General features: G+C 37.1%; 1 protein-coding gene across 7 annotated transcripts in view; it reads right to left on the bottom strand.

Annotated features, from left to right (window-relative positions):
• LOC124163250 (collagen alpha-2(IX) chain) overlaps nt 1–16,977 on the bottom strand; it is a 1,172,095-nt gene that overhangs the window by 623,792 nt on the left and 531,326 nt on the right. For all 7 annotated transcript variants that reach the window (XM_046540018.1, XM_046540014.1, XM_046540017.1 and 4 more), the window contains exons 3-5: nt 12,446–12,819; nt 7,979–8,125; nt 1,121–1,393 (exon numbers count right to left, since the gene is read on the bottom strand). In XM_046540018.1, the coding sequence (XP_046395974.1) occupies nt 1,121–1,393; nt 7,979–8,125; nt 12,446–12,819 (794 nt within the window). The remainder of the gene's footprint in view (nt 1–1,120; nt 1,394–7,978; nt 8,126–12,445; nt 12,820–16,977) is intronic.

A 16,977-nucleotide genomic window follows, 5' to 3' on the forward strand; every position in this document is an offset into this window, starting at 1 on the left:
GAGATCTTACCGCAGGAGAATCAACATGAACGCTGTTTAACACCAGGCACTTCAAATTTATCTATGCTCTGAGCCATGCAATTATTCAAGCTGTGCCTCAAAAAAAATTAATAGAAGCTCCGCTGCCAGCGCATATTAATGAATTTGTGCAATGGTGATTGAAATTGATCTCTATGAATGACACAGAACTCACATCAAGCATGTGAATGAGCCCACTTTTATATGAAAATGGTTTCAGTAGGGCTACCGTTCAACCTTCTTTACATCAACTTAACTTTACGTAACTTGGCGTGGCATATTGATAATTTGAAAGGAACGGCTCTTTAAACCGGTATCAAGAATTTAATGAAGCGTAACTTGAACGGATGCAGCCATTTGTTAGCAATAGCTCCAAGTTATTTGAATTTTTTAAATTAAATAAGAAGATTGAAATGAAATTCATAATAAATCAAGTCCCGAAAAGTCAAATTATCGGCACAGAGGCTAATGATCTTTTGGTCTCAAATTATTATGCTATAAACGTAATTATTTAATTTACTGGAACTCTACCACTACTTAGTTTAGACAATCAAGCAACATATTCGAACATGAAAACAGAAGTATTCTTCGATCTTAGCATAGGGCGTACGTCTTACTTTATTAGTAGCATAAGGATCCCAATAGTGAGATTTTGGTTTAATTTACTCGAGATAAAATTAGCTATTCGAGATAGCATTTACATTATAACTATTTAGTTTATAAAATGCAAATTTTTTCGCTCAATCTCTTATTAATACGCATAATATGCAATAAAAGCCATTTGTTACACGAAATAGGAGGCATAGTGGTCGTTATGGCGTAACTTAGTTTTAGTTACGCGTCAACTGTTTATATATATATATATATTTTTTTTTTTAACTGTTTATGTTTGGATCGATAATACCCTAGCAACGCCTTTGAAGACAAATATATTTTGATCTTTGAACCAATATTTTACCCTAACAACCCTAACAACGCATCTACTCTTTGCACGATTGCAGTCGTACCTTTACGTTAACGTCGAAAATCCACTGTTTATACTCAGGGTCCTCATAGCCGCCGTTATAAGTATCATAGTAATGGAATTGGATTGAACACTCACGTCGAACGATCCTTTAATGATCGGTCCTGCTTGTCCCACGTAGAGCGTAGATGCCGAGTCGAAGACGAGATCCCCTCTGGGCCGGACCGTGGTGCGGGCGACAGGGCGGCAGTTGAGGAACAGGGTCACCTCGGAGCCGAGCGCCCGGAGTCCCAGTCGGGTCCAGCGGCGGACGAAGGATGGTACGGCGAACGATGCCAGGGACTGCGTCGCGAAGTTGGCCTCGGCGTCCGTGTACATCAGAGAGATGTTGACGAGGCTGCGACCGCTGGCCTATGGTTTGTAGGGCAATCCCAGGGAGAAACATAAATAAATACATGTATTGTTCCAGGAGTCTGAACTCCATTAGAACATAGTGTTGAATTACAAGGTGTGCGTTGAAAATGGACGTAAGGGTAACAAAGGAATCATTCAATACTATGAAAAATACTGAATTTATTCTTCTAAAGCTAACGGCAGGTTTTATGATGTCTGTTAAGCGCTAACCATAAGATGTTGCAGTCTTCAATTTTACCTGTTGGTGGCTGAAAGTTCTGCTTAGCTTGAAGTCTGGTCTTAAACAGAAGTTCACCATAGATTTCAGCCTACAGCAGATAAACTTGAATAAAATAAAGACACTTTGTACTTTCCACACTTATTGTGTTTCCATACTTACTGTGTTCCACCTAATAAGTGTGGAAAGTAAGGAGTTGCTTTATTTTATTTTATCATCCATAATTTCCACAAAATGATTTCACCCACCATCAACTTGATAAGATAATAACTTAACTTAACTTAACAACATAAGATAAATTTGAAAGCTGTATAATCTTATAGTTAGCACCGCCGATAAATTGTAAATCTGGCTCTACATGAGCATTAAACCTATCCATAAATAGATGAATAAATCAATGAACTCAGTTGAAGATAGACACAGGGATAACAAAAGAATCATTCGGCAATATGAAAATACTGAAGTTCTCTCAACCATAGGATAGAAGAATAAAATCAGAAAAACCAAACGTGATGGAGTGGAATTTTTGTGCCTTACATTTTGTACCTTGAAGATGATGCAGTAACATCGAGAGCTAGGTCGGAATAAAACTTTATAATCGTGGAAAATGTCAAGTTTTTCTTTCACTATTCAAGAATCAAATTGTTCTGGCGTCAGCAAGCCAAATATACAGGTTAGAGAAAAATTGTGCCACGAAATTTCAACCCTGGGTAGCTGATGCCAGAAAGAACTAAAATTACCTAAAATGTTTAGATCAAATACGCACCATTTTTAAACTACAAAAACTTTAAGCCAAGCGCTCCGATTGGCCACGAGCTTGCTCAGTTGCCGGATGCTTTAGATACATCGCGTTCTCAGGCAGGCAAAGCATACGGATGCACGAATCAATCTGCTATAGCTTAAACATGCCAAATATACAGGTTGGAGAAAATTTGTGCCACGAAATTTCAACCCTGGGTAGCTGATGTCTATAGAAACCAAAATTACTTTTAGTAATTAGGTCAAAAACGCACCATTTTTAAACTATAAAAACTTTAAACCAAGCGCTCCGACTGGCCACGAGTTTGCTCAGTTGCCGGATGCCTTAGATACATCGCGTTCTCTGGCAGGCAAAGCATACGGATACAAGAATCAATCTGCTATAGCGTCAACAGGCCAAATATACAGATTGGAGAGAAATTTTCCCGAAATACCAACCCTGGGTAGTTGATATCGGTAGGAACCAACAATACTAGTGATAATTTGGTCAAAATCGCACCATTTTTAAACTACAAAAACTTTGAGCCGTGAGTTCAGATTGGCGGTGGATTTGCTCTGTTGTCGGACGCCTTGGAAACATCACGATCTGCGGCAGGCAAAGAATTCGAAGTTATGAGCTGTCCTAAGCAACCGGCAACAGGGAAACTTGAAAATTCGCGGCATATCGGAGCACTCTCCTCAAAGTTTTTGTAGCTTACGAATGGTGCGTTTTCGGCCTAAACATCATTAGTTATTAAGGTTTCTCCTACATCAGCTCTCCAAGGTTATAATTTCGTGACACAATTTATCTCCACCCAGTATATTAAGGAAATTTCGTACAAGCCATGGGGGAACAACAGCAATATTAGATAAACCAATTGCTGAACGTCTCACGAGGATGTATACCTCCTTTTCCACTGGTCGTCTTTTGATGACGGGTAAACTGGATAAACGTAAAAGCGGTATCCTACAGTCCTCCATTTCTTCCCATTCTATTTTTTTTACTTCTTTGTGGTTTGTCCTGTCCGTTCCTTTTTTATGGGGCTCATATTCACATTTGAAACTTCCGAGTTTAGGCTACCTCAGTGTTTGCTAACAAGTCAATTTCAAAAATTGCCATGTTAAATTAAATACCTTTAAAAACCAAATATCACGTCGGTAACGGCGCAATTTGTGGGAAAGAAAATCCAGGTGTAGTCTCTGAGGTCAATTCAGAATGTATTTTTCATTGGTAAGATATCAGATTTGCCTTTTAAGATGACATTAAAAAGCAATCTTAAAAGGTTTTATTATAGGTAAATGACTTTACAACCGTTTAGGGTTAACTATAAAAGGTTGAAATAATATCGGCATAATTATATCTCTCACATAATATAAATAGAAATAGTAGAAGTCCTTCCATTTATCCCTTCCACTTTGGCTTATTTTCTGAACATCGTGCTCCTATTCTGAGTTTTTTTATTTTCTGTGTTTCTTTTTAAATGGAATGGTAGATAATGGTAGGTAATGAAAATGGTAATAAAATGATATTTTGTAATTTTAAATCAACGTAGAAGAGTGAAATAAAAAGTGATTAGTTAAAATCGTGAAAACAGCTATCGCTACTCGTACAAAATAATTTCATTCCTTCCTATGCATCATATTTCATGAAATATGAATTCTTCATGCACATTATGGATGTTTTAACATTGATAACATTGCAAGTTTTTTATATTGTCCCCCTAAATAGTATTAAAATTATGAAAATGCGATGACGAGATAGACTCGTCATTTCAATGCAAGGGGTTAAAATTCGATGGAAGAACACTTCAGGAGAACATCTAGGCTGTATTGATCGAGTGAGAGGAAGGCGTTTTGAAGAAAATTCAAAAGAGAGGAAGTCTACAACTCGAATGTGTCATGGGCACTACTCAGAGATAACAAACAGGTGAAAAAAATAAACAAGGGAAGATGTGGACGTGCGTCTCAAAACTGTAACGAGTGAGCGGTCATCGAATCATAGATGATGGATTTTCAACGCTACGAGCTACAAGATAGGGATGACGATATTAGAAAAGGATATAGAAATAAGGATTCTTTTCAAATCAATGATTTTAGGGCGCTCGATTGCATTTGATTTACTCGCCGAAAAGCCTAAGTAGACAGTTTCTTTCATCCAACAATGAATTTGTAAAAATAAAACGGAAATAAAAATAAAAATTTATCGATTGATACTACTATTTAAAACTAGTAATAACAGCGAAAAATTTATTTAATTGTTCGATATAATTTCTTTGAGAACGAAACACTTTCAACATATCGATGGCTAAGTTCTTACACGTATCTCAAAATTTGGATGGTTTGAGACAGGTATCTTAAGTCATTTCAATGCAAGGGGTTAAAATTCGATGGAAGAACACTTCAGGAGAACATCTAGGCTGTATTGATCGAGTGAGAGGTGTACAAACAGGACAGGAGAACAAAGTGTAAGGACAGTAAAAAAATAAAATTCAAGCAAAAAACAACTTAATTTGCAAATGTATGCTTCTTTTTCAGTGTTATTAATTTTTGGTTTTTGATATCAGTGTGGAAATAAAAATAAAAATCGTTTCCTTTGCTATCCTGAAAAGCTGCTATTTTTGTGATACGTGTTGTTAGAACTTAGCCATCGGTATGGTCTGAAAAGAAGTTTTCTAAATTTTCGAAGACTGCAGTTTAAAACTTTATTTGGAGATGTTTGTTCGAATATTTTCCACCACAAATATTTGAAGCTATAAGAAACTATTTTGAATTGAAACCTAATTAACCTGTTTACGAACACACAGAAAAATCGTTTGAAATCATGCATGAAACAAATTTTTTGTGTTTTAAATATTCTACTATACAGAGACTGACATCTGTTATAAAGCATTTAATGAATTGACAAACTGATAAGAATAAATTATGAAATTTTCGGAAGGAGTGAATTAAAAACAATACGATTACGCTCGGATTTACTTCTTTGATAAACCGAAGTAGAGTAGGCAATAATATTACCAGATAAATACGACCTCTTAGGTATGATACAGAAAACGTGATTGGATTTGAAAATACTCAAATAAATTCATAGCAGCGGCTAAGAAAAAAAACAACTCTTAGATATCTAAGACACGAAAATGATCAGTTCAATTTGGGAATTGGAGCTCCGCAGGTATTTTAAGTGATGAATAGCGCTATTTATATTCGTGAAAGTAAATTAATTTGATGAAAATCATATGAATAACGCAAAAAAACTTCATTTCACTAATTATATCCTAGGGAAAGGTACAGCAAAAAAAGGACCATTCTTCTATGATGCGAAAGATAAAAATTAAATTTTTGTTTTTTTTTCCATTCAGAATATGAAGCTAGAAAATTTCAAACATCCTAATTTAATTAAAAAGAATATATAATTAAACTTTATCCACCGCTAACATGCAACACCATTAGCGATTTCGAATTGATTCAAGGTTTGTAGCGCAAAAACATGGTTCACAGGGTTGAAAACACGAATTTTTAAAAGAGTTACTCATCCCACCAAATCCACGGAACGCAGCAGTTCTGCGGATTTTCGTGTTAAAATCGAGAACATACGTTAATTTAAATCGATATGCAGCCGCTCCACATGATATTCAGGGGCATGATATTTCCCTTTAATTATAAAATTCACATTTATTTCTCCAGCACGAATAGATAGGGAGGCGGTAATAGAGGCCATACACGAGACTGGCGACTGGCTGCGATGTGATTATTTTTAAATACATATATCTTTCACGAGATTTAAATATATATCTTTCACGAGATCTAGAAGTATATAGGTATTTTTTTCATTTGCTCGTTTGAGATGGACCGCGGTAGGGAAAAACATAGTACCCCTAGGCGACGCTATGACACAAAAGCCGCAGTAAAAATAAATAAACCAACACACGTCATGAATTTTCAGTAGGAATGGATTTCAGATGACAGATATTACGTTTTGCGAAATGAATCAAGCAACGGATTTCCTTTTTTTCTCCTTGTATGACTTTTCAAGTGGTCTAAATTACAACGGATGGGATAAAGCTTACAAGCATAGTACCTGTAATCATTCCTTTTCAATCAAATAAAATGCAGAATGGGCTTTATTACTACTTGGATCTATAAAATAAATAAACTTTTTCCGGATTTTACATCCCCGGCTTATTTGATAAGTATGAAGATGTTTATGCCGGAGGGAAAGACTACTAATAGAAATCAGTTTCCATCAGAATAAAAAAGAATTTTCACCAGTAAAATGATATCAGGCTCTTAAATGGGAAATGAAGTTCTCAAATACGTCAAAGAAAAGTATGAACCGCTGTTCTAAAATGCATAAACATAAATAACCAAAATTTAAAACGAAATTTACTGACTCACTTTTAACTGTGTGGTATTCTATTTGTTTCTAATGTATATTGGATGGATAACTGTTACTTATACATTTAATTTTTTTAATAAAGCGATAATAACTTACGCCTGATGATGACTGATATTCCTCGTAACCTTTACTTTCAAAAATACTTTCACTTTACTTAAAAAATAAGTGGCATAAGTAGTTGCTATCAACCCAAGAAACCTTAAATTTATGACATTCTATTGAATGAAAAAATTCCTGGATACAGTGTGAACAGACAATGAGGCAGACAATTACATGAATAAAAATTTAGTAAGCCCTGATTGGGAATAAGAAAATATTCCGATAACAGATCTATTATTACTGCAATAGAAGAGTATTGAAAATTGAAAAACTGAAATACAACAACTGCATAGGAAGTTAAAAAGCAAATTGAATTAAAGGAAAACTCAACTGTTTTGGCGGAAGTAAATGAACTGACAAATTGCTATTGTGGTAAATTGTTTCAATTTGAGGTATTTATGTTAATTATATGCTTTTATGTGGAGCAATTGAAACTTGATTAATAAAAATTACAGCTAAACACACCGTAAAAATCACAAATCCAGAAAATGCTGGGAATTTGAGGGAATAATTGAACTAATCATAATTGACATTTCCTCCAATAAAACGAAAATTATCTGTTCATAATTGTTTTTATAGAAAAATGAAAACGGTTTTAAATAAAAAAGATAACTGGGGAAATATCAAAACATATTTTAAAGCCGATTTTCAGATCATTATGTGAAAATGAATTGCTAATCTAAGGGTCAAAATAACGAATATATTTAAATACGTTAGCATAAAATAGCAGGGACAAAAACCATGTAAACCTTATGTGCATGCATGTGATAATATAACAAGTGTCGTCGTATGCGAAAAGTTTTAATCCGCTCAAGAAATATACGGGGAGAGGGAATCCCAAGGTTATTAAAAAATGGCAATTTCATTAGGACACAAAATTTCGTTTTTTCCTGCATGCTAGTGTATCAACGCAAAGCGGACACAAAAACCACTCCTCTTTTCCCTGAAACAAAATGTTGCAGGGCCTTCAGATGATATAGAAGGTTTTGATGGCCGTGAAGATGGGAAAGAAGACAAAACAGTATATAGATGTTTCTGGTAAATTTCTCCCTGAAAAGTAAAAAAAAAACGATTCTGGATGGATGAAGGCCAAATTCTCGGTAACAAATGCAGTATCTTCTAAGGAGTCACTCACAGCAGATGGAGATAGAGGCGCCGAAGATTCTCCGGAACCGAAGGCTGAGTTTCCGCTACCGAAGAAAGTCGGCGGCAGCGCACCAGATCCGTCTAGCTCAGTAGCTGGCGATGTGTCGTACTCCTCATCCTCGTCCTCATCCTCACCCTAGTGAACAAGGAAATCAACCATGAGGAGGATTAATCTCCAAAGCCATTTCTGACACGAGGCAGAAAATTAAGACGTAATTAACAACGTGATTAAATCTTAGTCGGAGACATCAGTTGATTTAATTACTGGTGATCCAACCTTCTGAGATAGGGTTACATAGACGAAGACATAGGCATCTCCCCGCCTGCTTGTGAGGGTAAAGTAAAATTTTCAGTTGTATAAAAAGTCTTATAGAAATAAATAATAAGTTTAAATTAAAAATTACAGCAATGAAGAGAGATAGTACAAATACATAAGTAGCTAATAGTAAAAAAGTATTAAATTGATAAGATAAAACCGTGGTAAATTCTCGTTTTAAAAAATCGCAAAGTATTTGGCCCTGAAACAGCTTTGAAAGTCATTCAGCTCTCTCCTTCAGGGCGATGCCATAGAGCCTGGTTGGTTCGTCGCCTTTCGTAGTTCTGGCCGCCCTTCCACTAAACTTTAATAGGGTAGTTTCCCTCACTAAAGTAAACGAAAGGCACTGATGGCGATTCGTTACCCACCATTAGTGTACTCATAATATAAAAATTATTTGGTTTTAGAAATACCGGTTTAGACGAATGGTAATGGTCAATTTTATCCTCATTTGAAAAAGGCCAGATTGGCGCCCATGCGATTCCACTCCACGTGACATCATAGGGACCTAGTTTCTATGCGAGTAGATAGGAGTTTTACATCGTCTGAGATTACCAATGCATGCATGAGGCACAGAGCTCAGGGAAACATGTCTTAATAATCACCTATTAAAACTGCCTAAGGTCGGAAAATTTTTCTTCGTTTGATAAGGTATTAATAATCCTTATTTAAGCTAAAAACTACCAGCTAGCAGGGTACTCTGCTACCTGCTAGCATCCTGCGTCGTATCAGCGCTCAAAGCCTCGCCCCAAGGTCACCTCACTTGCGGCAGCGGGAACCAGAACGACGTCACACGGAGATTTCCCATCATTCTTACTTACAATTAGCTGTCTCGTTTTCGCGCGCTTGAAAAATTTCACTTTTCATTTAATCGCGAAAAATAGATATCGTAATTTAAAAATCTATAAGCGTGAAATACGTAATCCAGGAGTAATAATCTTTCGATTAAGGCAATAAAAAAATAATAGGAAACCACCCTATTTGCTAGCACCCCCTTTCCACACGCTAGTGATTTGGTAGCCATTTTCCCCATTCAAATAGTCATTATTATTTATTTACAAGTCTTCTCTTATCTGCCTTGGATTGCAGCATCTCTCCTTGGCGAATGTATTTGCCCCGACATAAACAAAGCAGTTGAGGAACCTAGAAATAATAATAGGCATCACCGCAGAATTTATGCATGATTTCAACACGCCGCCGCGCCGCCCCAGAATAAACCACCGGCGGCGCGCCGCACCGGTGGTTTATTCTGGGGCGAGCTCAACCCTAACCTATCGAGAATTTTGTTTATATCGGTGAGTGAGAGACTGAGTGGCAGCCATAGACATGAATCAGAGCGTTGTAATATTCCTAAAATAAATACATAGGTCGACCGAAACCAATGACATTACATATTGGAAAGCATCTGGAGCAAATTATCCCATCAGACCCCACGTGCATTCATCATAGTATCAATTATAGATTCATTAAAATCCCAACCGCAAAAGCCAATCACGGTTCCATTAACCGTGCATTAGGTTTATGAATTTTATTCAGATCAATCCGGAGTCATATATTCACGAATCCGGTTTTGTGCTGCAAAACTAGTGCGTCGCCCGCTCTGTTAACATGCCTGCGGCCTCGGCGAGAGAAATCAAAGAACGACAACGTCCGTCCGTCCAAAAGGATTACCGTGATGAACAAATGACAGATGAAATGCGCACCAATAGTTTTCCACTGCAGCCAAAACTGGATATGAGCACACAACCGGATAGAGCGTTTCCCACTGGAAAAAGGAAGCCGAAACAAAACAGAATTACCATAGTTTTAGGCCGCAGGTGCTCCCATTAAGTCTGAGTTGAATTCATTGCGCTACTTACAAGATGTAAAGGATTTTGGGGGGCGGGGGGAAGGGATGGGTTTCCGAATGCTTCACTGGGGATACCCAACGAAAAAAAAGTGCAAGGTGGCCTTGGGAAAGACACTACCCAGAATTAGCATGCCTGGAGTAAAGTCTGGAGGAAGCTTTACGCGCGTCAATTAAAATAAAATTTCGGGTTGGACCACTCAGTGAAACACACGATTTCACACCCAAAAATGCAATTAATGAAAGCAGTTTTCTCCAAATAAAATCATAATTTTACAGTAAAACAGCTGAAGTTAATCTTATACCTACCTATCTTGTACCTCGGTTTAATATTAGATAACCATTGTAACTGGAAAATGCACATTAACAAATTGAAATCTGAGCTGATTATTTCCTTGAGAAAATTTTATCTTCTCACGTATAAATGCCCAGTATCTATTTTGAGGACGGTGTATTTTGCTCTGGTAAATTCAAGAATTCAATATGGAATATCTTGTTGGGGAGGCACATATCACTCTAATGTTAAACCAATTAAAATTATTCAAAATAAAATCCTAAGGGTGATCTTAAGAACCTCCAGGAATGAATCATCCTTCCCACTGTATGTAAGGTTAAAAATCCTCCCAGTTAGACATTTGTTTGTATATAAAACATTAAGAATTTTTTACAATCGTGGTGGACATAAAAATAAACCTTGTCCCTGCACAAAAGCTTTAAGATTCCACGAAATTACTTGTATTCCTAAACCAAAAATTGAAGCTTATAAAAATTTCTTTAATTATTTAGCACCAAAATTGTATGTAAATCTTTGGCAAAAATTACAAGGTTGTAATAGCGAATCTGAATTTGCAAAAAAACTGAGAGACTGGTTGTTTAGTCATAAAAATATTGAATTTTTATTTGAGACAATTAAATAATCTGTTCGTTTAATTGCTTAAACTTATTTTGTTACAAAATTTATTATAATTTCATTTCATGTTAATTTTCCTATTACTGTATTCTAATCGTATTTTGTATGTTTTCAAGGTTGTATACATGCACATGGACAAGTGTTTCTATGAAGGACTCATAGAAGAGCCACTTTTGTTTAAAAGTTAATATAAAATGTACTGCCGAGCATTGCCTTATTTGTATGTAATGGCAACTCCAAATCAAGACTCATCTTAAGGGGTGTCTAATTTCACTGTTAATGTATGACATATGTTGTAATATTTTGGGGCAGTGAAATAAATATCTTTATCTTTTATTGGTTGATTGGCAATTCCAATGGTATTCAAAATCTCACTATTGCCGCTTCATGAAGAAAATATTCTTCACATTATGGGGCTTAAAGAAGAAAATGTGTGCGACTCTGGGATTAATTATAACGATGAATATCTAAGAGCCATGAGCTAAATCTTTGAAATTGTAAAACATGAGTGCTTCTGCCTATACCGTAAATATAATTTCATTTTATTAAGAAGATAATTATAAAGCAAAATAAAGTATATTTCTTTGAGCTACCATAAAAATATGAGGTCATACGCTTTATACCACTGCGTATAAAAAATCTTGCATCCTGAGCAGAATAATACTATGCAAAATCAGGCTTTGGCCGTTGCTGCAGTCTGGGCGACAGCTGACAGACACAAATGTTAGCAAATTTACTGATTTTCAACAGATATTGTTTTTTATCTCTTCAAGCTTTCAAATGAAAACCGACCAATCCCGGGGGGATCCTGGCAAGTATCACGTAATTTTTTTCCGCATGAAACGGTGTAAAACGTAATTCCAGACTACGATCTTAGTAATCTCAAACAATAGTTTTAACTTATCTTAAATAAAAGTAATGAAACAAATTGTTTTGTTTTAATAGATCAAAATGTGTATTTGCACTGAAAATACGCATTTTGAAAAATGTCATGTGAGATTAGAGGGAGGAGATCGAGCCAAATCTCACCATATCTCACTAAAGAGGATCCAAAAATTGCTAAAATCACCTCACGTTATGAATGGACTTCCCCTTTCATTTTTTTTACTTCCTCTGTCCTTCCTTGCCCCCTCCCCTTAGATGTGCGGGCGTAAAAGTCTAGGACTTAAAGACCTAGCCCCCATGTTTGTAACCCCGCGAGTTCGCACTGGGTACTCATTTTCGCTGTCGTTACGAAGATGAATCGACGCGGAGGAAAACCCGGAAGCCTAACTGCCCCTAATGCACTACTACGCGGGAGCGATGAATCGGTGCGGACGAAAACCCAAACCTAGCTGCGCCCACTACGCGGAAGCCTCCATCGATATTCCCTACATTAGCTCACCTTGTCCATTGAAGTGGGCGATGTGTTGTCCTCCATTGGGGAGTCCGCTATGAGCGGGTCCCCAGGCGACTGAGGGTCATAGGTCGGAGAGATGCGGACGCCAAGCTGAACCACCGTCTCCATGGGGTTGACCACGGCGAACAGGTATCCTCCACGCATGTTGTGCGGCCTGATGGTGGCGGCGATGGAGAAGTCCGGAGGAAGGCTCTCTGGGAGGAAGAGTCGATAGGGGGACTTAATGTCGGAGCCAGTGCGGAGGCCGAAGGCGGGGAAACCATCTAGTCCACCCTCGAAGAACTGCGTCTTCGAGTCCTCGAAAGGGATCTTGATGGCGGCCAGGAAGTCGCATTCCGCGAAAGCATCTCCACGGGGCGCTGCGGGAGATAAAAAGAAATTTATTTAAAAAATTGACCATAGCAAGGTGTCGTTTATAGTAGTAATATCATATACGATTCAAGCATATTCCAGATTTCCAGGGAAGAATTATAAATATCGAAGATACTTATGTGATTAATCTCCAAGGTTGGTTTGTTATACGAGGGACGTCTTTTTTTCAACTTTCGATGGTTCATGAACAGAAGACGAAGTGAATGATTAAAAATTATTTCATTGCTAAATGTAGAGTATATTTGTAGATTCCTTTCCACATTATAGCCTCGCCGAATGAGGAATTTATCGTGCCAGTGGATAAGCTTCACTATACCTTCTTCATAGGATGTTGCCGTCAATGACTTCCTAAGAATTTTGCCATTACCCTAAAGCTCATCACCTGTTAGAAAACGCTTCCCTCCCAGAAACTTCATTTTAGCGTAAAGATGGAAGTCACACGGCACTACGTCGACATTGCACGGCGGGTGAACGATTGAAATTGCTCAAGGAGCAGTTGGGCTCTATCAGCGTTGAGACGATGGGCGTTGTCATGGATTAGGACACTCCCAGAAGTCAGCATGTTTCTTGTTTTGTTTTGAATGGGAAGGCACGTAATGTTTCACACTTTTCCACACTCTAGCCACAGCGAATTAAAACAAAGTCTCTTCTGCAGTGAAGTTTTCTCGGGTTTCACACCGGGTCAGGTCCTCCATTTCTCCTTCCAACGTTTCGATGAACATCTCGCCCATCGTCTTCAGGGTTTCAGGAATCTAATACCAATTCCTCAAAGTCTCGGGGTATATTTACATAATTCTGAGGTTGAGGGCGGTTCAGCGTCTCCTGATTGGCTGCCAGTCCCCTCGCTATACCCCGAGACTTTGAGGCATTGGTTTTCTGGATTCCTGAAACCCTGAAGACGATGGGCGAGTTGTTCATCGAAACGTTGGAAGGAGAAATGGAGGACCTGATCCGGTGTGAAACCCGAGAAAACTTCACTGCAATTGTTCGCCGGGAAATAAAAAACAAAAATTAAAGTCCCTTCTACCGGATAAAATAAAATGGTTAACTTCCACACACTTTTTTACTAACAAACTACCGACCCGGTTTCGACACGTAGTGTCATTATTAAGGTCATTATCGAAACCGGGTCGGTAGTTTGTTAATAAAAAAGTGTGTGGAAGTTAACCATTTTATTTTATTCTCATGAATATAAAACATTTCCACTATATATCGCCGGACACTGTGAATTATGCCCTTCTATCGGCATTAAAATTTAGACATGTCAATGCTGAAGCCTTTCGGCGAGCTTTCTCCCTGTCTCTCCGCAGTGGAAATTTAGCGGGAGAATCAGTTGAGGCAATTTAGTTAATGAGAATTTCTGCCAACCTAAAACTGACAACTTACGGTCAGAAATAAGTCGAGGGTGTGGTAAAGAGAACGCGCAATTGCCCTACCTGCGCAGTACCCGTCAGTTTCTTTTGTGGTGTCTTTGATGAGCGATCGGAGGTTGAAAAAAAATTCCTTCGTAGATAAGCCTCCAAGATGTATAAAAGTGGTTTTTCTACAAACCTATTGATATGCAATCACCTAAACATAGACTTTATTTAATTTCCAGCAATCACAATAATTATTTTCGCAAAGTAATGAAAAGAGAGTGCTACTTCTCATCCGCTAGGTCGCACCTCGAATACATGGTGAGCATGTGGGATCTGATACAAATATTCAAATCCGCAAAGTTGGTACAATGAAAACTTAAGCTGCGCAACTCTTTAACAAAAAGAACGAAAATAAGTTCGAAGCAAAAATATATGTTGCAAACATAAAAAAATGCTGTTTTCCAAATATTTTGTAGATTGAAGGCTGGCGGAATCTATGCATAGCATGACTGATGTAATAAATTGATTTTAGTGATTATAAATGGTAACAAAAGAAGTAAGTAATAAAGAAAGCAATACAATGAATTAATATCGAAAGTTATAAAATGTTGCTTTTAGAAATAAAAAAAAAAGAAGTCTTAGGGAACGTGAAAAAAATTAAACTTGGTTGAAACTTTGAGTAGATGACGCTGTTTAATATTTCACAAACGAATTTGTCTGAATTGCAATTTTCCTAATAAATAGGTAAAGTTTTTTTCTCCAAAAATCTATTATGCCTTCCATATGTTGAATAATGAAATGAAAAAAACAATTAGTCCGTGTAAATTACCTTATTATTAGTCGTAACTGTTTTAATTGCTTAATAGTTCATTAAGAGTGCAATAGAAATCGTTGAACATAAACATAAATGGGACAGAAACAACATCTTTCCCGCGTTGACAGTCAAAGCCACGTATTTGAAAGATTAAATATCACTAAAAGATACAGACTTGAACTATTAACTATAGCACTCCCCATGACAAAGTGATAATTCTTGAAATGCATATAATGACACCTAAGTAGCTTTCCATTTGAACTGAACAAACAATCCGAACGCCACTAATTTATCACCTAGGAGCCGAGAAAAGGATTACTAAAATCTTAGCATCGGGTAACCTTGTCTTCAAAGGTCTAACGGCCTCTAAACTTCATTTCAGACATAAAAACAAGGTTATCATAATGTATTTTCAACCTCTGACGCTCAGTCAACGTCAATTTTGAAGGCAGTAGCCACAAGAATTAAGCTACTCAGGTGTTTCTTCACGAAGTACGGGACACATTGTCACGAGGTGCTCTTGATGTAATTTCTCAGAATAGGTCCTTGCGTAGGGTTACTATTATAGCAGAACATACAGGAGTGAACACGCGTATTACGCCGCGTGACTGAATGTATGTGTATTACACATTCGTAAAACAATTAGCGGAGGAGTCCCAAAGGAGGCTTTAGTGCAATGACCGGAAAGTCTAACAAGAATCGTGGTAAGAATCCTTTTCACCTAGAATGATTCTGCAATTTTATTGTTCATAATGGAGATACCAATTCGACTTAAAAGATATATAAACCAATTTTTCGTACTTTTCTCAAGTTTTCATATCTCATTCATTTAAAAAATCCATGTTTTGATAAATTGATTATTTAATTCCTTGCCGCGTTGCACACAGATCAGAGGTTTGTTATGCGCCAGGCATAATTTGAAATATGAAGAGGTGTATCCCATCTCGTATTTTTTTACTAGTCGAATATAAGGTCACATGCGCAAGAAAGGCTCATTTTCAATCTTTTCAGTAAAATGCTTGTGGCTCACTGATGGATGGTAAATTTGCGGAAAGAAAAAGTAATTTACCACTCACCACTCTCACATAAAAAAAAACAGAAATCATAGCTTTGAATCCGATTATAAATGTTTAAAAAAAATATCAAATCGCATTTATTTAGATTTTTTAGCAATTAGATGTTATATAAGTGTGGAATAAAAAATAACTAGCAGCCCGATAGCTTGTTGAGTGGCTTCCCTAGTCCATTTCATGTGTGCCGCTCATGAAAGGAAATTTTTCTCAAATACCACATCAATGCTAATTGTTAAAAAAAAACTAACGAAATACTACTGGAAATTTTAAGAAAGCCCTTACATTTTTACTCATTTGTTATGTATCTAGCCATTTCCTATTTCCTGGAACACCGATAGTTCACTATTTCAGTAAAGGTATTCATTCCTTTATCAAGACCATTTTACACGGGGCACATCATTGCGCAGCACGGAAAGGATGTTGAAATTGGGAGAATGCGAGGTTGGAATTAGAGTTATTCAGCCATTTCACGTCAATGCATTCTCGCATTTGTTATTCTCGCATTCGCCGCTTTACACGACTCAATTTTGATTGCGCCTTCGTACATACGTCAGATTGCGGATTGACGTGCCGCGTGTAAAAAGGCCTTCATGCACCACGACACAGATTCAGCTTGCAGGCAAACAATGACAAAATTCAGTGTGATTTAATCCATTTAACGTAATTTTCCCAGAAGAAAGTAACAGTTAGAAAACAAAATAAAACTGATAAAGTCATTTAAAAAAAGAACGTTCACTTCATTATATTTAGAAGAGTATCGTTATATTCACCAGCAAATTACAAATTATTGAGTGAGGATAATTGAGAATTAACGTTAGCCTCAAGGGGCCTTACTAAAGTAGTACGAAATTACTGCAATAACAGGCATGGACAACTATACGTGCTACATTGAAATTAATC

This window comes from Ischnura elegans, chromosome 8 (genome assembly GCF_921293095.1).
Source record: "Ischnura elegans chromosome 8, ioIscEleg1.1, whole genome shotgun sequence".
Taxonomy (NCBI): domain Eukaryota; kingdom Metazoa; phylum Arthropoda; class Insecta; order Odonata; family Coenagrionidae; genus Ischnura; species Ischnura elegans.